Source organism: Leopardus geoffroyi, chromosome D4 (genome assembly GCF_018350155.1).
Source record: "Leopardus geoffroyi isolate Oge1 chromosome D4, O.geoffroyi_Oge1_pat1.0, whole genome shotgun sequence".
NCBI lineage: Eukaryota > Metazoa > Chordata > Mammalia > Carnivora > Felidae > Leopardus > Leopardus geoffroyi.
Genome location: NC_059342.1, coordinates 18,390,438 through 18,412,769, shown reverse-complemented (window position 1 = coordinate 18,412,769; position 22,332 = coordinate 18,390,438). Strand labels below are relative to the sequence as shown.

Here is a 22,332-nt window from a genome sequence, read left to right as displayed (position 1 = left end):
TTGCCTCCAGGCTATTTTGGTTCAACTTTCCTTCTCTGTCCCCATGGTTTCCTAAAATGACCCTATGGCCTTCTGTAATAGCCATCGTCTGAGAGTCCCTCTTTTCTGATCACCCCTAACTACAACCTTCAGTTTTCCCTTCCCCCTCTGCATGCTACTGCTGGCTTTCTAGCACCTTCTTAACAGGATCCCTGCTCTGTGTTGCCAAAAAGTATCGAGAGACAAAGGCTCTATTCACTAACGTCAGTGAGTTCAGAGCACTAATGGAGTCTATGGAGATTTATGTCATACTGAAATTTGCTCTCGCCTGGGTTAATACCCAACCTTAATTGTATTTTGTCCAACAATGGCACATACTTCAATTGAATCACAAATATTATGTCTAAAATGAGGGAATGTAATACGTTAAACTTAGTCAATGCTAATTTACAGAGTACTCACATGTGTATTATATTTATTCTCCATAGTCCCTGGGATATTAGGTATTTATTATAATCTCGATTTAAAATCACAAAGGTGGTTGGACAATTTTCTCAGGGCTAATCAGTTTGTCAATACTAATGTAGAATTAAAATCCAGAACTATACCCTCAGATCTGGGACTCTTAAAGTTATTCCCTGGATGTTTCCCATAACTTACGAACATTAAGAAAACCTACAAAACTATTTTATTTATATTGAAGCATAGTTGACACACAGTGTTCCATTCATTTCAGGTGCACAGCTTAGTGATTTGACACCTGTGTATGTTGTGCTGTGCTCACAAGTGTAGCTGCCATCGGTCACTGTTACAACACCGTTATATTCCCTGTGCTGTACCTTTCATCCCCGTGACTTACTCTTTCCATAACCAGAAGCCTGTGTCTCCCACTCCCCTTCACGCGTTTTGCCCATCCCCCATTCCCTCCCCTCTGGCAATCACCAGTGTGTTCTGTGTATTTGTGGGTCTGTTTGTGTTTTTTGTTGGTTTTGTTTGTTTGGTTGGTTGGTTGGTTGGTGGGCTGATTTTTAAGATAACTGAGATCATATGGTATTTGTCTTTCTCTGGCTGATTTCACTTAGCACGATACCCTCCGTGCTCGTCCATGTTGCCGCAAATAAAACCTACAAAAATTTGAGACTGATACGATCTACCTATTTTAAAGCCCTCATATTTATTTTTGAGCTAAGGCCAAGCACCCTTATGTGCACCTTTGTGCACTCCATGAAATAGGTACAGCTATGATGTCTTTTTTTTTTTAAGGTTGACTCATTGAAGACCAGAGGAAATAACGTACATGTGCATTTAGGTAATTTCAAGCTCAGTAATTCAACGCATATTTTTCGGGTATTGACTTCTACCAAGTGCTGGAGACATAACAGTAGAGACAGACGTGGTTCCTGTCCCATGAAGCTTCCAGGCCAATAGAGAAGGCAGTCATAATAGATGATAGAAAGAACAACAATAATAACGGGTCACGTTTTTTTCCCTTTTCGGGTTACTTTTTTGGCATCGTGCCTTCTCCCTCTTTTATTGGTGTCGAAATAGAGGAACAGAAAGATTAGATAATTTGTCATATGACACACAGTGAGTGATAGAACTAAGATTGGAATCCATTTGCTCTTAAATAGCAATTTACAGATACTAGAGGATGCATGTCAAGGAGAACACATACAGATTACTTCACATAACAGGGGATCGTGGTAAGGAAATCTGAAAAGCTCCACCATCATGGAAAACCATCCCGCTGGGTCCCAGGACTTTCAAACCTGGGGTCTAGCACAGGCCTTCTCTTTGCTCACCACCCCCACCTCTATTACTGGACAATTGGTTTGCGGTGTCTTTCTTTGACACTATTTTCCTTGTTCCTGCCAATATATTATTGCCTTTGACTCCCACACCAACCTCTTGCTCACTGTCTTTCTGCCAGGGTGCAGGAATTCGTTTTGGAGAAGACACAGGATAGAAGCCTCAGCAAGCGTATGGAGATAGAAACTCCCCGACATTGTGTCTTTGAATTCTTTTTGGGGTTGATGGGTAAACGCATGGACATTCACTTGTCTCAGAGAGCAGCACTGAATTATTGGTGATAGTCACTATTTTAACCCCATCGTCCCATCTCCGCAGGAATGAGGCTCATCTGTTCTGTTCCTCTATATCTTGTCTCAGAGAGCAGCACTGAATTATTGGTGATAGTCACTATTTTAACCCCATCGTCCCATCTCCGCAGGAATGAGGCTCATCTGTTCTGTTCCTCTATATCCTCAGCACATAGTCGATATTCACTACATACTTTTGAATAAATGAAGCAAATACAGTAATCATTAGAGACGTAGAATTTTGTTTTTATCATGGTGCTTTACTGGCAAGAAGAAGTTTGACTTGGGTCCTGGAGAAATTAATCATCCAGGTAAGCAGATTCCAAATTTAGTAGACACAGATTCAAGTGGAGAAAAGTGTCAGTAACAGAGAGGGAGGGATTAAATTTAGAATGCTAGCACAAAGGTTTATCGTGCTTAAATTTAGATTAGTGCCTACATCACAAGGACTAACCCCAGATGAGTGAAGTTACATGGAAGGCATCAAGAAGAACGGCGTATTGGGGCGCCTGGGTGGCTCAGTCGGTTGAGCGTCTGACTTTGGCCCAGGTCATGATCTCACAGCTCGTGAGTTCGAGTCCTGCGTTGGGCTCTGTGCTGACAGCTCCGAGCCTGGAGCCTGCTTCAGATTCTGTGTCTCACTCTCTCTCCGTTCCTCCCCCACTCACAGTGTGTCTCTTTTTTTCAAAAACAAATAAACATAAAAAAATTTTTAAAAAATAAGAAGAAAAACATATTATCGCGACCAATGGGGATATACTGAACAAGGGACAGGAGGTAAAAATAAGTCAAAGGAGATTCACTGTGAACAGTAGTCCTATGAGAGCATATGCATTTGTCACAATTTTCTCCAGTATTTTCCTATTCTCCTACCCTGGGCTTACATATAAGCAGTCCTGGCCTCCATACCGTTTAGAGAGAAGAGATAATAGCTCATTACCAGAACTGTCTTCACCAACATGTAATTCACGATGAATCTTTAAATATTCAAAGAAGGATAGAAAATAACATCAGTTGGTACCTTCGCGGGAACGTTAGGCACTTCGCATTGATTGCTTAACTTTTCAGCAACTCAGCGACGTAGGGGGTATATCCCTAATGTCCTGATAAAGAGAGAGCAGCGGAGTATGCTTTCTCTGCCCAACAGCAATTTAATATGCTCAGATTTACACACAGGAAGAGATCTGTACGAAGTCGGGCCTGTCTTGACTCCAAAGCACGGATGTTGCCTCTGTTGTTGAGAACGTATGAAATGCCCACCTGGAGTATATTTTATTAGTTATTTGCTTTTCCTGTTTCTGATTTTTTTTTTTTTTTCCTCCTGTGGTGTGTGCTTACTTACACGAGTTGGTAGGAGAAATGGCTTACTGTGTGCACAGAATAAAACTGGTCTCCGTGGGTCTTAGTCCTCCGTGGGTCTTAGTCGCAGAAAGTCTTAATTCTCAATGGGGCCACTTGCACTAGCCCTGGCACACATACTGAGGTTATTCCAAGGGAGGTGAAAATGTTATCCTGGGATCTCTGGGCTGTCCTTTCAGGGAAAGATAAATCCCATACGATTGTTTACACGCTCTGCTTTGCTCTTTTTCAGACTGCTGTCAGACGATGTAGGCATGGACGTCCCCCTGGAGGACGGAATGCTGAGTCCCAGTGCTGCAGACATGAGGCCTGGTGAGAGGAGCATTTCTTCATTTCCTTCGGGGGTGTTCTGTATCCCAACACTGTCGTATTCAGTGAGAGAACCATTCCCTAGGCATCCAACTTGTGATTTCCGTGATAAAAGTGAAGGGAGAGAGAGAAAAAAAAAAAAAAATGTGTGAGGAGGGTGGTAGGCTCGATTTGGTTAATTTCAGGGTTGATGTGAATACCGATGCTGCCTCGTGGGGGCCGCCTTTTCCCTCCTGGGCCACAGCTGGAGCTGCCAGTGTTTTCAGTTCCTGGGATAAGGAGCTACCCTATATCATCATACCAAATCCTAGCTCGCACCTAGGCTCACCATATTTGTACTTGACTGTCAGAATGTGTACAATTAAAAATGTGATGTCAAGAAAGCTCGGTATCCTGAGTGCTGAAACAGACAAACAAAGCCCTTCCACACCACAGGTGTATAGCTCACGGCATATCCAAAGAGAATTTTAAATTTCCAGTTGCCTCCTACTCACGCTTCGTACTGAGGTCACCCTTTGCACCGCACCAGCTCCAGGATCGTACCAAGATCCTGAGCCCTGATGTTATCGGCCAAGCCTAGAATGGAACAAGAGAAAAGCAAGTCATTTTTTTCTTCTGTCCAAGTATTTAATAGGGCATTTTTCAAGATACTAGTCATGTGACATAATTATTTTTAAATGTTCGGTCTATGGTCAAATAAGCCTCATAGCCACCGTATGTCTACACTGCTCTTGAAGGTTCACAATGCACTTCGAATAACACAGGCATTAAGGCTATGGTTGTCCTATATGGTAGCGGTTAGCTACATGTGGCTATTTAAATTAATGAAAACTTAAGATAAATGTGGAAAGTTCAGTTCTTCAGTTGCACTGGATTCATTTCAGGTGCTCAATAGCTACACGGAACCCCTCATCACAAAAGATTCTTTTGGACAACACTGCTCGGAGAATTCCTATAATACAGAAACCCAGTGTTTTTCAAACTTATCGGCCAACAGAAGCCTTCTTCAAGTATAATACATAAAAATATTACATGGAACACAGTTTGGGTGATGGTCTATACAGAGGAAAAAATTTAATGAAAAAGAAACAGTGTCACCTCCCTTAGGGCAAGAGCCGAGTTAGAATTCTAGAATTGAGAGGTATACCAAGCTGACTACAGATCATACCCAGTGTTATCAGGAACTGAAGAGAAGTATTTGAGGAGTAACTATGAACATAATAGATGAATAAGTAAAGTTCATAGCCTTCATTCCATAGGAGTGATGTCTACACGAACCATTATGAGATCTATGTAAGCTTAGCTGTTTTTCTTATGCATCATAAAAATTCAGTTCAACGTTACATCAGTGTCAGGTTCTTCCACCTGAACAGGGTAGTTCTGAAAACTGGCTCCCACTTTTTATGTTTATGTGGCCAGGGCTGATGTGGCTGGGATAAGCCCAGTCCTGAGGCCCACTGGTCAAGAAAGGGATCCAAATGGCATATAAGGATTTTTAGCAGGTGTGCCTTTGCTTAAGGGCCTTAAAAATGTTTTTCACTGGGGCCCACACCCACTGTTGGCAGCCGTGTATACAATCTAGTACTTGATGTTGCTATTTTTTTTCCTCTTTAGAACCTCCCAATTCTCTGGATCTTAACGACACTCCTCCTCGCAGGATCAAACTCACTGCCCCAAATATCAATCTTTCTCTGGACCAACAAAGTGAAGGGTCTATTCTCTCTGATGATAACCTGGACAGCCCAGATGAAATCGATATCAATGTGGATGAACTTGATACCCCTGATGAAGCAGATTCTTTTGAGTACACTGGGCACGGTAAGTTGCCAAGTTGTCAAGGCCAAAGTTACGTGAGAAATGAAAGATTATTTAAGTGGCACGAGGAACAGATGTCCCATTTGGTTGCTGGTGGCTCCTTTCTGTGATTTCTAGAATATTCTCTTTGCATCTCAGGTCATAGGCGGCTGTCATCGACAGTTTAGAGCGTGATACCACAGGATGGTTCACAGAGGTTGTACATAGCCATCGCTCCTTTGTTAAATGCTTGTTCTCGGCAGGCCTTGTGCTAGGCACTGGGGTTGTGAGAACGCTATTACATGCTGTGTTATAAGAAAATTAGGGCTGGGTTTGCAGAAGCAGAGAAATTAGAGCTTACTTGTTTCTTTGTACAAGCGCCCACTATCTGGAATGTTCTTCCTTGAAGTCCCTTCCATAGCTGGCTTCTTCTCTTTATTCAGATCTTCATCAGTTGCCATCAGAGACCTTCCTTGACCTCTATAATCAAAGGCGCCTCCCACACCCACCCACCCACCCCCACACCCAGTCACTTTCTATCCCTCTACTTATTTAAAAAAAATTTTGTTTAATGTTTATTTATTTTGAGAGAGAGAAAGAGAGCTTGAGCAGGGGAGGGGCAGAGAGAAAGGCAGACACAGAATCCGAAGCAGGCTCCAGGCTCTGAGCTGTCAGCACAGAGCCCGATGCGGGGCTCGAACCCCCGGACAGTGAGATCATGACCTAAGCCGAAGTCGGATGCTTCATCGACTGAGCCACCCAGGCGCCCCAACCCCTCTGCTTATTTTATTTTCCCTGTGTCAGTAATTAAAACCCATCATTTAACTATCGGGTTGCATAGTCTGCCTTGCAAAGGCAGGGACTTTATTAGGTTTGTTGCTATACGTCCAGTAAAGCAGGAAGGAGGGAGGGATGACCTGGGGGTGATAGGAGAAGAATAAAAAGGAAGAAAAGTAAAAGTTGGTGGCTCAAACACTGACATTCCTGATAGGAATATCAGTCTCATGTCGTTCCTTCTCTTGCTCAGTAAAATCAGGTTTGTTAAGAAATGTACAAACACAAAGCACTTGCTTTATAAAATGGCATTCCACAGTTTCTGCTTTACAGGGTGGCGTTTATAATATTTGAAATTCAGAGTGAGAGTATCCTGGGCACAGCTACTCCATTATGAAAACTATTACCGTCAAAAAGGAAACAGCACAGTGGAATGATGCCCTGATGCCTACAGCCGTGCTAATTCCAGCAGCATCATTTGTAAGAGAACGTAGTTAGGAAATTCATCAAATTAGTTGAGTAATTCAATCAATGATCACTGAGGCCCCGGGGCTCCTACCATGACGAGCACAGATTCAGACCCTGCCTTCACAAAGGATAAGGCTTTATTTCCTCAAGTTAAAAAAAAAAAAAAACAAAAAAAAAACAAAACAAAACTGGCCAAACTACTTGTACTGTAGTTCCTGATGTGTAAATAGCGATTTTGTATTGCATTGGTACTGTGTTCTTGCATTGCTGTAGTTATCTGGGTGTTTGACTCTGTAAGTTAGAAATACACAAATGGAAGGTGAAAGGGCTTGAGTTCATGTTCTTTCCCACCGTGTCAGAGACTCTTCCCCAGCTACTCTGCCCACCCCAGCCTCCCCCAGCCGCCCCAGCCCTGTTCCTGCTGATAGATGCCCACGTTGTAAGAGTCACGCCTTGACTCAAATCCCACAGAAGACAGCTGGGGCGTGAGCTGGTCCCTCCCTCTCTCCCCCTGTACCTCCCCGTTGTCGTGGAGCTCCGTGCCACACCACATCTGAACCTTTTATTTTTATAAATAGCAAAAGTGCCAAGCAAAGTGGTGGTGGCTGAAAAAGCTGGTAATTAAAGCTGTCACTTGCTGACATCGTTTCCTTGTATTCAGCTGACAATGTTTTGTTGAAAGAACCAGTTTACCAACCACAACCCTACATTTAGGTCTTAAATTCAAAGGACAGAATTTTAATGTAAGTTGACTTTTAAAGCCCACTTTGATTTTCAAATATAAGATGTATATCCGGGCCCTGTTTTAAACAAACAAGAACGTGAAACGTTGAAAACACAGAAAGCCATCTGAAGAGCTTTGTTTTATAAACCTGCAGATACAGATAACAGACTGCGTAAGAGAGAGGACGACATTAAAGTCCCAGCTTACAAAGTAAATGCCTGAAAGCTGCATGTTTCTGGGTCTCTTGCATTTTGAACCCAAGTGTATGCGTTCTAAACACAATTGGAGTTTTGAAGGCAACAGTGTTTCAAGATATTTGGTGAGGGATTCACTTAATGAACCCTTTCGTAGTGCTTACCATGTGCCGGCATTTGCGCTAGGTGCTTTATAAATATTAAGTATTTTGTAAATATTAAGCATTTATAAATGTTAAGTATTTTAACCCTCAGCCCCGTTAATGTCCGCTGTATGGGTAGGAATCATGTTTGCCCCATTTTAGGATGAGAACACGGAGGCACAGATAGCTTAACAACTTACCTGAGGTCAGATAGCTGGTAAATGTCAGAGCCAGCATTCGAACCCGGAGCTGTTGTCCATGACTTTTGGGCCATGCTGCTTCTCCATAATATACTGACAGTGAATAAGAGGGGGTCTTTCACTAGATGAGGCTGACACACGCAAAGCCAAGCCTGGTAACCTACCCTTCCATTTATTTACATGTCTTTGTATCCAGCCATTTTCATGACTCCAGGGCTCTTACCTTACCCAGCCCTTGAAGAACTCTCCTGCCATTTGCCTGTTTTATTCTGTAGCTGATAAGCAAACGTTTCTGGCAGATTATTTGCCCACGTTGTGGTTTTGCTTATGAAACACTTGTGAATCTCACTGTCAAAAAACATTAAACTGGCCTCCACTGCTATAAAATTTTCTTTAATAATTGTGTCCGAGGGGTTGGAAAATATCATTTGAAGGACTGATAGAATTGAGCTTGACTTCCTTTGATATTTACAAGTGCCAAAGATACTAAACATACGAAGATGCTGAGGGGGTTAGGAGGTCAGTCTTTCAGAATAAGGGAGAGCTGAGCCTTGTTATTAGAAACATGCTTTGTTATATTAATTCTAGAAACTTAAAAAATATCCTAAGGTTGGGGCGCCTGGGTGGCTCAGTCGGTTGAGCATCCGACTTCCGCTCAGGTCATGATCTCACAGCTCATGGGTTCGAGCCCCGCGTTGGGCTCTGTGCTGACAGCTCAGAGCCTGGAACCTGTTTCAGATTCTGTGTCTCCCTCTCTCTGCGCCCCGCCCCCCCCCTCATACTCTGTCTCTCTCTGTCAAAAATAAACATGAAAAAAAGAGTTAAAACAAAAATATCTGAAGGTGAGAAATATGATGCACTATTTCTGCTTTCCAAACTCACTGTAGTTATTTTTTTACCGTAATTCAGGTCTCAGCAAAAGCATTTCATACAAGAAAGGGAAAAACGATCAAGAATTTTAGCCTGAATACTTCTGATAAGAATGTTGTAAGAAACATTCGCATGCTTTTTGTATTATTTTCCTCCTAGGCTCCTACGTCATCTTTAGTGACCTCATCTGAGCTCCCTTTTCCCAAAACTCACCCCTAACAACAGCCAGTTTTGGTCTGAATAAGGTGCTCCAACATTTTTCGCAGATAATCAAAGCCTGCAGGTGACCAGCTTGTAAAATCAGTTCCGTGTTTTAACTCCACACCTAAACTACTCACGACTAAAACAAGTGTTAATCTTGTTTTACCCACAAGCCACCTCGTGCCAGATGGTGCGGTCTGAAAGGACGATTTTCTCGGCGCTCGCGTTATGCTGAGTTTTATCTTCAGACAAACTTCCTGCCTGCTCTTTGTCAGCAAAAGAACTTTACTTAAAAGCTTCCCAACTCTATACAGGATGTCTTTCCTCTAACGAGAGGAAGTTCAAACAGGGTCTGCTAAGGTGATGCACATCATCAGTGTCTGATCACACTGTGGAAAGCTGGTCCCCGTTCCCAGAGACACATCCCTGCTGGAGGCCACAGCTAATCCCACCTCTAGGGGGTCCCCTTTACTCACCAACAGTGGGTCCCCCATGGTGTCTGTACAGCACAAGACGTTCGGGAGCCTGTGTGTCAAGTCATCTCTCAAAAGACAAAGGAAAGGGGCGCCTGGGTGGCTCAGTCGGTGAAGCGCCCGACTTCGGCTCAGGTCATGATCTCACGGTCCGTGAGTTCGAGCCGCACGTCGGGCTCTGGGCTGACGGCTCAGAGCCTGGAGCCTGCTTCAGATTCTGTGTCTCCCTCTCTCTCTCTGGCCCTCCCCTGCTCATGCTCTGTCTCCATCCCAAAAATAAATAAACATTAAAAAAAAAAAATTAAAAAAAAAAAAAAGACAAAGGAAAATGTTCCAGGTGACTCCTCCCTGGGGCCTAATTGACTTCAACCGTCATCGGGGAGAAAAGCTGGTTACTGAGGAAGGGAGACAAAGAAAATTTCTAAGCATTTCTTCGTGAAGAGGGCATCAGGCCAAAAGTTAAATTTGGAGGCCCTGGGGCCAGCTAAGTGAGTCCTGAGGTTTTTGAAAACAAAAGATGATGGCTTGGGTGGGGGGGAGAATGGTAATTTAGAGTAAAGTGGAAGAATTCGGATCTAGAGGAGATTGCTAACTCAAGGGAGTAAATAAAGCCATCTTTGCTTCTTACTGGCTTATACTGTTGACTTTTAGAAATGAACACTTTGAGAATGTACCGTGCACCCAGCTGTTAAATAATGTATTTTTCCCATTTATATCAATCAGAAGAAGGTGGGGAAGGAAAAGGAACTCCAGCATCTTGCCAGCTCTCATTCTTTGAGGCCAACAGAGATAGCATTCCATAAAAGGGTCCACACTTTTATGCCAAAATGAGTAATAATGCTTGTTTTAAAACATCAAGTGCAGGAAAAGTCTTGTGTATTTGTATACATACATACTTTTAGGTAGAAGTGCCCGTTCTTACTATGAAACAAGGACCAAAAATGTAGAGACGAATGTGAACAGATTCAACTATATAAACATACTAAGTTTCTGTTTGGAAAAAAAATATATCAATTTAAAAGCTCAGCACAAGGGTGCCTGGGTGGCTCAGTCAGTTAAGCAGCCGACTTGGGTTCAGGTCATGATCTCAGGGTTCGTGAGTTCGAGCCCCATATGGGGCTCAGTGCTGACAGTGTGGAGCCTGCTTGGGATTCTCTCTCTCTCTCTGCCCCTCCCCCACTCTCTCTCTTTTTCTCTCAAAAATAAATAAACATTAAAAAAAAAAAATTAAAGCTAAGCCGAAGCAGGAAACGCATGGCAAACCGTGACAAAGTTCTACATAAAGAACTTCAGCAAATCAGTAAGGACCACAAGAGGCAAAGGACCTTACAGGTGCCTCCCTGTCAGTAAGAGAAATATAAATAGCTAATAAACACTTAAAAGTGTTACCTTCTTTAATACTTAAAGGAATACAAATAAAAACAACAGACCGGTTTCACCATCAATTGTCAAGGGGTAAAAACTTTAATATCCTCCAGAGTTTTTGGAGGAAAACAACTCCTCATATATTTTGGTGTGATACACTCAAGGACAAAAATATCCATAAAAACTTCAAGAGCTTACAGTGTCTGACCCAGCATTCACCTGCTAGAAAGTTAACTTACAGCCACACGTGCACAAATGAAGTAAGATAACTGCACAAAGATACTTATTGAAGCAAGTTCTCTATAAGAACGACAACAAAATAGAATAAAACTAAAGTTCTATCACTGTGGGATTGACAAACTAAAAGACATCGGCAAAATGGAATACCCTAGGGCTACTCTTTATTTCATTTTTATTATTATTATTTTTTTGTTTTTTAAGTAGGCTCCATGCCCAATGTGGGGCTTGAACTTGTCACAACCCACGAGACCAAGAGTCACAGGCTCTACTGACTAAACCAGTCAGGCGTCCTTCTGGGGCTACTTTTTAAAATGAGCAGTGTTTGGGGCACCTGGGTGGCTCATTCAGTTAAGCATCTGGCTCTTGGTGTGGGCTCAGGTCATGATCTCACGCTTTGTGAGTTTGAGCCCCTCGTTGTCAGCACAGAGCCTGCTTGGGATTCTCTCTCTTTCCCTCTTTGCCCCCCGCCCCGCGCTCTCTCTCTCTTTCTCAAAATAAATAAATAAACTTTAAAAAAAAATTAAATGAGCAGGGTTTAGGGGTGCCTGGCTGGCTCAGTGGGAGGAGCATGTGACTTTTGATCTCGGGGTTTCGAATTTGAGCCCCACATTGGGGATAGAGATTACTAAAAAAATAAATAAATAGGCTTTTAAAAAGATGAGCAGGCTACGGGGCACCTGGGTGGCTCAGTCGGTTGAGCAACCGACTTCGGCTCAGGTCATGATCTCATGGTTTGTGAGTTCGAGCCCCGCGTCGGGCTCTGTGCTGACAGCTCAGAGCCTGGAGCCTACTTCCGATTCTGGGTCTCCCTCTCTCTCTGCCCCTCTCCGTCTCATGCTGTGTCTCTCTCTGTCCCAGAAATAAATAAACATTAAAAAAAAAAAAAAAAAAAAAGATGAGCAGGCTTGATATTCCCTGAGATGAAAAGACCCCTATGCTATATTATTAGATACGAGCACATTATAAAAGAAAATGTATAGAACATGTAGAATGTATAGAACAATCATAAATAGGGTGGGGGGTATGCTCGTGTGCATGTGCATAATAAAAAGAATACAGAGCAAACAATAATGAGTGAGAGCAGGACTGGTGATTATTGCTGTTTTCATGGACGATTGTCTGTACTGTTTGTACTTTTGTTAGCATCTTATTTTTCCAACCAGAAAAAAGAATACGGCGTACAATGTTTTTTAAGCGAGGTAGCCTCGATCAAAGCATGCAGAAAACAAAACAGTCACCCCACACTGATCACCTGGGTCAAGCTAGAGCAGGCCAGCGAGTCCCAAACAAGGATAAAGGCTGGTGGAAGGTGAGCTCGCTGCAGGGCAGAGCATGTATGTACAGGAACATTGAAGACAAGCCCACATCAGAGCCCAGAGCTCTGAGGGCACGGAGGCCAGATGGAGAACAGAGTCCCAGGAAGGAAACTAAGATGAGCGTCCAAGGGCCCTCAGCCAAGAGGAAGGGAGAGCAGGAAAGGAGTCCAGACAGGGAGTCCAGTGCAGATGGATGGATCTGCACCAGTGATGCGGAACTTGGGCTGCAACCAAAGGTTGCTGCTTTCCGTCCTCGGTAAGACGAGGGGCACTGGCGGGAAGGCGGAGGAAGCCAGAGTGAGCCTGCCTGTCTGGTCGCTGTTGGTGTTGGCAGAAAAGGCTGGGACTGCTTCCCACCTGGCTTTCATTTTGCAATTCTAAGTCACAGATAATTAGACACGTTTGAGTGTGTCTTGAGGAATCTTCCAGAACCTGATGGCTTTGTTGTGGTCCCCTTACAGATTACCTGTATTTTCAGGAACTTGTCCAAGCTTTTCTCTATTTACCCAGCTGCCTCAGTTTTCACTGGGTGCTCTGGGCAGGTTTCTAAGCTAAGCGTAGAGTTGCTTGGTGGAAGTGAGTAACAAAGGTGGTTCACGCACAATTTCCAGGCCCAAGGAATTCGCAGCCTCGTGGTAAAATGAAGAGAATGAGACAGTCACGCATGCAGGATACAGTGTGATAGCAAATTACTTCAAAGTCAGCTTTTGTGTGGGCAGGTCCATTATGCCTACTCCTCTGCCTGATGCGTGGTAGATAGGAATAATATTCGTACTATCGAAGTGCCATAAAATAAATATAAGTACAATGTAAATCAAAGGTCTTTTCCCACGAATGAAAAAATAAGAAGGATCGTACCTCACAGAATTATGGTGAAGGTTATAACTAATCTTTTCCTTCAAATTACTGAAACATACAGAGAATAACCGTTGTTAAACTCTACTCGTAGTTGAAGTAAAAATGAAAACAGCTGCTCTTTCAAAAACTTAACATGGTTGCTTGTTTGGGGATGCACGAGACTGTGCAGTAAATGTTCCCCCGAAGAATGCTCAGCGGGCTTTGGTATTGCCTCATGTGCCCACAAATAGGAGTCTTATGAGTTTTTGGTCTCAGAGCATTTCTGGTCTACAGAGTTGTCTGTTTCTTGCTTACTATGAAATCTTTCCATAGCGTATTTTGAAAACTCCGTAGGAGGTAACACCATATTTCTGCCCAACTTCACTCCCAGTAGGGAAGGGAGCTCAACTCCTTTGTAAGAGTCTTAGAGTGGGGGGGTGGGGGGAGGGTCTAGGCTGGTGGTATCGAGACACCTAACACACAGGATACACGAGGATCTGTGGCCCAAGGAAAATAAAATGATCTGTGCCTGATAAATAGACTTTCACCCCATGAGGACAGTGTACAAGTCTTCAACCTGTATGTTCAAGGATGAGTTGGCGGCAGCCTATCCACCCATAGCCCACCAACACAGGGCATCTCTAGCCCTGCATCTGTCCCCACCCTCAGTTTGGCCTTAGCATGGATTTGGTCGTTCTCTCAGTCAATAAATAAGACCTCACTGAATATCTTTTATGTGGTCAGGATGGTATTCATCTGTATAAGGGCTGTGCCAAACAGAGGGTGCCATCAGGTTGACTCTGCCTCTGCCAGGAGATGGCCCGTGGTGGAACTGCCTCACCTGTGGAGTCTTGCTCCTCAGTCCTGCTCTGTGCTTCCCTTCCAGAAAGTTCCACAGCTAACAAAGATTCCGGCCAAGAGTCGGAGTCCATTCCAGAGTATACGGCGGAGGAGGAGCGGGAGGACAACCGGCTGTGGAGGACCGTGGTGATCGGAGAACAGGAGCAGCGGATTGACATGAAGGTCATCGAGCCCTACAGAAGAGTCATCTCTCATGGAGGTAGTCCAGCTCTTTGCGACTCTGGGAGGTGGCGAGGAGGGCAGCCGTAGTTCTTTACTAGAAAAATGAAAGTAGGGTTCTCTGAGGCATGGCATCCTCAAAACCCTGTTCTGCAATCGATATTCAGGGGAGTGTAGAGCCAAGTGCATTACCTCATACGCAACTCCATAAACAGTGGGAAGCCTACTATGCAAAAAATAGCTTTCCAGTGTGAAAACTGCTTTTCACACCGCATATCTGACAGCGGTAATCTTCTGTGCAAATTTCTTGAAAACTGCAGCTGTCCATTTAAATAATGTCTGTTTGGAATTCATATGGGTCAGTTGTAGGTTTTTGGTTTTGTTTTTTTTTTTAACAGAGTTGACCTACAATGTTGCATTAGTTTCAAGGGCACCACGTAGTGATTCGACAATTATATACCTTATGAAATGCTCAACCAACTGCCAGTTATAAGATAAGTAAGCCATGGAACGGGAAGTACCGCATAGGGAAGATAGTCAATCATATTGTAATAGTTTTGTATGGTGACAGGTGGCGACCACACTTCTCGTGGTTGTAGGGTTCACCTGAATAGCTTTCGCGTCTGTGCTGCTGCGACCTGTAGTAAGGTCGCTACCCCAGAGGTCATTCTAGAAACCAAATGGTCTTTTGAATCCTCTGAGAAGCTTTAGGAATAAGTCTCTTGAGGCTCAGCCTGGTCGGTTCTCCCCCTGCTTGAAGTTTGCTTTTCTGCGGACTCCGTTTGCATCTGTGCCTGATGACAGGCCTTTCCAGTGAGAGCCTCCACCTGCTTTAGGGACGGACCAGGGAGAGAGAAAAGCTGTGTGTTCGGTCTTTCCAGTGCTTTCTGGGAGCTCCGGGAGCCTCGCTTGATTTTGGATTCACAGTCAGATGAGCACAAGCACCACAGTGAATGTTGTCAACCTCAGGAGACATAAACGGCTTTTTTTAAGTTTTCTGCTGCATGCGCTCGTTTCCTGCAGTCCTGAGGCCCCACCCTAAGCGCTCAGCTCTTCCAAAAAAGTGTCAGCTGACGAGGCCATTGTTCTCTCTTCCGGGGACAGGGAAATAGCGTCTTAGCGCTGCATTAAACCTGTAGCTTTTGTTTTCTACCAAGCAGAAGGACATTTTGTCTTTTCACACTTCCTTCCGCCAGCCAGATTATCCATCTTCCATTCAGGCACTGCTACCTTCGTGTAAGTATCAGGACCCCCCAGGGACTCCGACCTCGATAGCCAAAGAAAATGCCCATAGGTGCCCCTGGCCACGGCCTTGCTTTGCCCTGCCTCACTGCCTGACCTGCGGTGGTCCTGTGGCCCAGGGACAGGTGCTGTGGGGGCGGGAGGCAGTTTGCTCCAAGGGAAACGTTTGCAGAGCCCTGCAGAACGAGAGCTGGCCCGATCTCGCTGAAGGGAACAGCCAGCCGGCCAATAGAATCAACAACCCCTTTGTTCCACAACCCGAACGTCATCCCAGATCTTCCCCGAAGCTCCTGCCTCCTCAGTACCACCCATCAGGTATTTGGGGTTTGTTTGCTTTTTGGAAATAAAAAGAAAACCACACAGAGCTTGATTATAAAAGTAGCCTGTGCCCATTCAAAAAAAAAAAAAAAAAAAAGGTCGAACGAGGTAGAAAAGTCTGTCGAAGTAAATCAGAGTCACCTAGTAGTCATCTGTGTGTTTACCACGCGGGGTCTTAACTTAAGAGCCCCTTTGATGTGAAGAAGCAACATCACTGCTTCCCAGCGCTCCCGAGTCCATCCGTGCTTTGCCCGAATCAGGAAAGAGTGATTATCATCCACACGGTTGGGTTAAAACACAAAACAAAACCAAAAAAAAACCCCAAAAAGCCACCGCTTCTGCCTGTCGCACACTTGGTGAAAATTCAGCTGACCCGTCGCGGATCACGTGGTTTGCTGTGCCCTCCGCCCCAGCCACCCCCTCCCCTGGCCTTCGCTCCCCTCCATTCTGTGTCGTCAGCTCGGTTTTGTCCATGCGTCTGTCCAGTGTTGTTTGGAAGAAACGGCCACCTTTCCTGTCCCCAGCTCTGCCTCGGCCTCCTCCGGGCACTGGCCTGCATGAGTGTGCCCCTGGCTGCACCCATCCGGGACGTTAGCGGGACGCTGCCTCTTGCTACCCCTGAACAGCTGTTGTGCTCTGTAGGTAAAGACTGAGTTCAGATTTTTACTTCTGAATTTGCCAGAGTTTGGTCCGCTGTGTTGGAAGCTGACACCTCCTTCTTAGACGCTACTGATGAGAAAGCGACACTCCCCAGATACCAATCTCTTGTGTTTGTTATCCTGGCTTCTGACGAGCGTGTAAGAAGCAGCAATCCATAGTGAGCACGGGTCTTGGCGTGTCTGGCATTTTCCCACAAAGAAGTTCTCCCGTTCAGGCCAACAGGAAAGCGGCAGCTCGATAACTGCAAGGTGGGGGTGATTAAAACCGCCACCTAAGTTCGCTGCAAAGCCAGACTCTGCCAAGGGTCATGCCAGCTGGGAGCACGCGTGAGAGCAGTATCCGAATAATGCAGTCTTCGGCTTTGGTGACCTTGATAGGAGCTATGGTAGGAGGCCTTGGACACCATATAGAAGAACAGAGCTCAAGACCTGTCTTTGCCACTAACTGCTCTGTGACCTTGGGACATGACCTAGCTTCTCAGCCCTCCCTTACCTCAGCAGTCAAAAGAGGTGATCTCAGAGCCAGGGTCACCACCCATGAGCCCATGAGCAATATTCCTGTTATCTGCACAAACAAACAAACAAAAAACCAAAGAGAGGTCTAGGTGGTTTGGATCAACAACAGCGTGGGGTCACTCGGAGGCCAGAAACTGGCTTTTTATGAACTTGGGGACGGAGAATGTATTTCAATAACCAAGGACAGTTAAACCAAAGCATTATAATGAGAAGTTTCCTTTCTTGTTTTTGTTTTGTTTTGTTTTTTGTGTTTTTGTGTTTTTGTGTGTGTTTGTTTTGTTTTGTTTTGTTTTTTGTTTTACTTCTTTTATTTCGTTATAGGAGATTCAGGTAACTTCTCTGCAGTGTTGCTGGACACATGACCCTGGAAAGAATGAGAAGAGTTGCGGGCTGGTGTGTGTGTGTGTATGTTTTGGTTGCGACTGTCACATCCTCCCTCCTCTCTCCATTCCATTTGCTGGCCGGCACACTTGTGTCCCATCCCTCTCATGCCTGTCTGTTCTGCCTCAGGTAAGGTTTGCATTATCGCTCCAGAGGGTCTCAGGAGGCCCCCCGGTGGCATTGCTGATGCACCTCGGCGCACACACCCTGAACTCACCTCCTGGTTCCTGAGAAGAGAGCTAAAGTACATGCTTTCAAAAAGCCATCCTTCTAATGAACTCTTCAGCTGCTGGCAGCCGACTTCCCTTGACTAAAGCTGCAATAAGCTAAATATTAGCACACAAATCGGGTTAGCCGACCCCCTCGAAGGCATGTGCGAGGAACCAAGAGCAAACAGACCCATTCCTTCCAGTTACCGCCCTTTGCCAGCAAGGACGATCTGAAATATCTCCCGAGCCTGACAGCAATGGCACCAGATCTGGGTCGGGAAGGAGAACTTCCCCGAAGAAGTCTTTTTCTTCTCGTTCCTTTCTTACGTCTTCCACCGTCTCTCCTCCTCTTCTCTTCCTCTGTCTCCTGCCTCTTCTTCCCTTCCTGCAGCTCCTCTGCCCAAAACTACAAAACTCCACCTTCACTAGTGAATTTCAGGCATTTTTATATAAAGAGACATTCCTGACTTAGACGATGATCAGGACGTGGCGAGTTGATTCTTCAGTATCCCTTCGAGTTAATGAGCCTGGGTGAACGTGACACCACAGCATTCCAAGGACAGGCACATTGACACAAAGAGCTGAAATGCCATTTAAGATGACTTCTGAAGTACTGTTTAGAAACCTCGGACTGTCCTTAAAAAAAAAAAAAAAAAAAAATTAGAATTAGAAATTCTCCAGAAATGGGAACAGAAATCAAAGTAGCTGAGTGGTCATGATCTTGAAGTTAGGTTGACACCCTGGAGCCAAGCAGCTACATTTACAGAGATGCTTTTGTACTTGTTTTTAAGTTGGATTCATTATGTCTATTCTCTCTTTGAATGAACCCGGTCCTTGGCATTGTGCGCAGTCTAAATGGCCTACCTTTGTGGTGTTAGCATTGGTGTAGCAAAGCCACGGTGTCCTTTGTGGATTTTCATTGGGTTCTGAATCTGTTTAAATGAAATTGTTCGGTGGAACAAACACTTCTTGTATTACAATGTATCTCCTGCCATCTTCCTTCACATCTCGTTCTTAAAGAAGTTGGTAACGACCTGCATGTTGGAAGAGGCAGAACAAAGCAAATAATCCATAGGGAAGCCACGGCAATCCTGTTTTGCAAACGTGGGTTACATCGGGTGTATACTTACATAGGTAGCATTTTCTAACACATGTGGAGTAAACACTGCATCCAACAACCTCAAATTAGTCATACACACAAACCCATAATTTGATATATTTTTAGTTGGTATCACTCTTTCCCCCCCACCTCTTTTGTGGTAGGGTCATACTGTCTTTGTAGAGAACGTCTTATTAAGCTGCTTTTCAAGAGTTAAGCCCATCCAAGTCTATATCCAGCCGGTGTTTTCCTGCCATGTAATCACCCGAGGGGTATTTAGAGTTCTGAAAAAAATGAAACGCACTGAGTTCAGATCAGGCTCGAGGGTATGTCCTGTCTGCCTCCTCAGAGCTTTGAGGCAATCTCTACGTAATGATTCTGAAGTCCAGACCTATGTTATATGACAAAAATTCCAAGTGTTTATGACGGGACATTAAAAAAACGAAAACACGGTGCATTCCTTCATTTTTAAGTCTGAAGGACACGAGAGACTCCATGCACAAACCCGTGGAGGTTTGACCAACAGCTGCCATGAGTGTCCAAGATAAGCTCTGAGGGAACACAGAGCTTAGAGAATGCCCACACAGCTTTCAGATGTGGGTAAAATGTCCTGCGATGTCCCTATATTTTTCTTGACCCTTGGAGTTCACACTTGCCTTTTATTTTCTCACCCACGTGCGTATAGCACCCCCACCTCTGCTTCCTGTCCACGTCACCAGGAAGTAGTTCTCAAGTTTTCGCAGAAGCACATATTGTCGTAAAACGCAAAGAGAGGTTGGCTTTCACCAGGCCTTTCTTGAATTTGTTCTTTTTTAAAAAGATGAGGCTCTGTATTCTGTGCTCAGTGACTCTAGGCCTGGCCAGAACTTTCCATGGGTCAGTGCACTGTCTGTTGAATCTGGAGATCCCAGGGACACTACAGGCAAGTGAACCAGTCCACAAAATCAAAATAAAGGTGTTTTGCTTGTTAACCTACTAGTATCTGGTCACTGGAGTATGTGAGCCTGATTATATTGCAGTTCAGTGACTAGATTTTCCCTTTAAATTAACCAGAGTCTGAGAAAAACAGCTAAAAAGGATCAGGGAGAGCCTCTTAGCCATTAAAGGACTGAAGCATTATATATTAGAAACCTGTAAGTCAAAACCCCCATCCTTTGCTAAGTTGAATATTTATATACCCCATTCATGACTATGTACAACACATATAATCGTCCATAATAAATGGATATGCCATTTATGCAAATATATTCACACTGTATATTTAAGGCTGTATACAATATACATATATTATACTCTATGATAACCACTGAAAATAAGGTTATGTACTTACAGAAGTATAGTCTATATAATACTCACTTAAAGATCTGTTACATTTACGCACACACGCTTGCCAAAGCTTCTAGATTTGCCCTTTAGGTTAAATATTATCTTGTTAAGAGCTTTCAGTTGGTCACAAATGTCTTTTTGTTTGTCCCCCAGGATACTATGGGGACGGCCTAAATGCAATCATTGTGTTTGCTGCCTGTTTTCTGCCAGACAGCAGTCGGGCGGATTACCACTATGTCATGGAAAATCTTTTCCTGTGAGTGATATTTATGGCAAAGTGCTTTGAGTGAATGTCTATGGCATGGCATGGCAGATAGTGCATCTTTAATGGGAGGAAATAGATGATGTAGAATATTCTAAGCCTTTGATGAAAAGTCAATGAAATCTCTGTCAAGGAATATTGCTCAAGAGGCTAAAGCCTTGTCAGTAGAGTGATTCGAAAACAAAACGAACACAGTCTTGCCTGCACTCTCAAACCCTGGAACATTTCCTTTGGATAAAGTGTTATTTTTATTCCCCCCCGTAACATGGCTTCATTTATATCATTCACTTGTGCCTTTGGTACATGATAACATTGTTGACATTTTTGAAATTCGGGTTCTAACCTACGTATTTTTTTTAGCGTACGTGCATTAAAAAAAAAAAAAAAAAAGATAAAAACAAGATAACCCTACAGATAAATGAGCAATACTCACTCTCAGAGAAATAATCTTAGGAAACTGCATTCTTTTCAAGGTAAAGAGGTAATATGCACAACCATTCTTAAATGTCATACGCTCTGTAATTTAAATGTCATATAATCATGTTGTAAATAAGATGAACTGTTTCGTGTGGGAAATGAAAACCCTCCTCTTCCTTCCTGTGATCAGATATGTAATAAGCACTTTAGAGCTGATGGTAGCTGAAGACTATATGATTGTGTACTTGAATGGTGCAACCCCCAGACGCAAGATGCCAGGGCTGGGCTGGATGAAAAAATGCTACCAGATGATTGACAGACGGTACGTGGGCATCATTATTTAATCTCCGTTTTGGCTTCCTCAATAACTCCCATTCCTAATTCCCTTTCATCTACCGAAACACGTGATCACGTTTTGGGAACATGGAATTATGCAGAGTTAAGAAAGGACAGAAATATTAAGGAAAGTTCACTTGCTGCCCCAAATCTGAAATAAAGCAGAGCTCCCCTAGGTTTTGCTAGGTGTTGTCATCTCAAACCTGGCGACCAAGTCTGTTCTAAACTATGTGTATGCCGTTGCCGTGTGAAGGTGCGGTTTGTCCTGATAAACAGAATATCCATGATTCTTTTTTTTTTTTAAGTTTATTTATTTATTTTGAGAGAGAGAGAGAGAGAGAGAGAGAGAGAGAGAGAGAATCCCAAGCAGGCTCTGCAGTGCAGAGCCCAACTCGGGGCTTAAACCCACAAACCATGAGATCATGACCTGAGCCAATCAAGAGTCAGATGCTTAACCAAGTGAGCCACCCAGGCACCCGTGGAGTATCCATGATTCTTCACTGGTTTTACGTGACTGGTTTTATGTGTCTTTACTGGTTTTACGTGTCACTTACGTGACATAAGTGCTGCTTATGTGCACTAGGACTGTTGATCTGGGCGACTGTTGGGCTTATAGTCCATCATTCGCCGAGATAGTTCAAGTTAACCACCAGCCCATTTGGTCCCGTGGTGCACTTTTTTCCCCAAGATACTTCACTTCCATCCATACTGGCTTGAATAGAACAAAACATGTTAGGGGCACCTGGGTGACTCCGTTGACTAAGTGTGGCATCCCCTTAGACGTGGCTTCGTGCATGACAACATGCGAGTGCCCTGTTATGTTATCTAAGATCCATTTGATGATCTAAACATTCATAAAGTAGTATTGCTAATGCTTCAAAACATGCCTGAATATCAAGAATGCTAAAATGGTAATCTGAAAGTCAAACAACCACATGATCTACTGTTACTTGTTTCATAATACAGAAGAAGAAACCAAGGCTTAGTAGAGCAAAGAAATTGGCTAAGTTGCTAGTAAGAATGTGTTCTTTTCACAACAGTAAAGATAATGCTGGCAAAAATGAAAAGAATTGTTAAGCAAAAATGCACCCTGATAGTCATAGATTTATGCAGTCCAGAAGTAAGTACACCCATCCTACTTTACATTTATTCCTCTGGGAAAATGAGGTTGGACTCATACAAGTTACAAATTATATCTCAAA

General features: G+C 43.9%; 1 protein-coding gene across 9 annotated transcripts in view; it reads left to right on the top strand.

Moving 5' to 3' along the window:
* PRUNE2 (prune homolog 2 with BCH domain) overlaps nt 1-22,332 on the top strand; it is a 273,396-nt gene that overhangs the window by 229,800 nt on the left and 21,264 nt on the right. For 7 of the 9 annotated variants that reach the window (XM_045469605.1, XM_045469603.1, XM_045469599.1 and 4 more), the window contains 6 exons: nt 3,670-3,749; nt 5,361-5,564; nt 14,232-14,405; nt 17,422-17,430; nt 20,269-20,371; nt 20,985-21,116. In XM_045469605.1, coding sequence (XP_045325561.1) covers nt 3,670-3,749; nt 5,361-5,564; nt 14,232-14,405; nt 17,422-17,430; nt 20,269-20,371; nt 20,985-21,116 — 702 coding nt within the window. The remainder of the gene's footprint in view (nt 1-3,669; nt 3,750-5,360; nt 5,565-14,231; nt 14,406-17,421; nt 17,431-20,268; nt 20,372-20,984; nt 21,117-22,332) is intronic. The other 2 variants (XM_045469601.1, XM_045469602.1) reach the window with 1 other exon arrangement.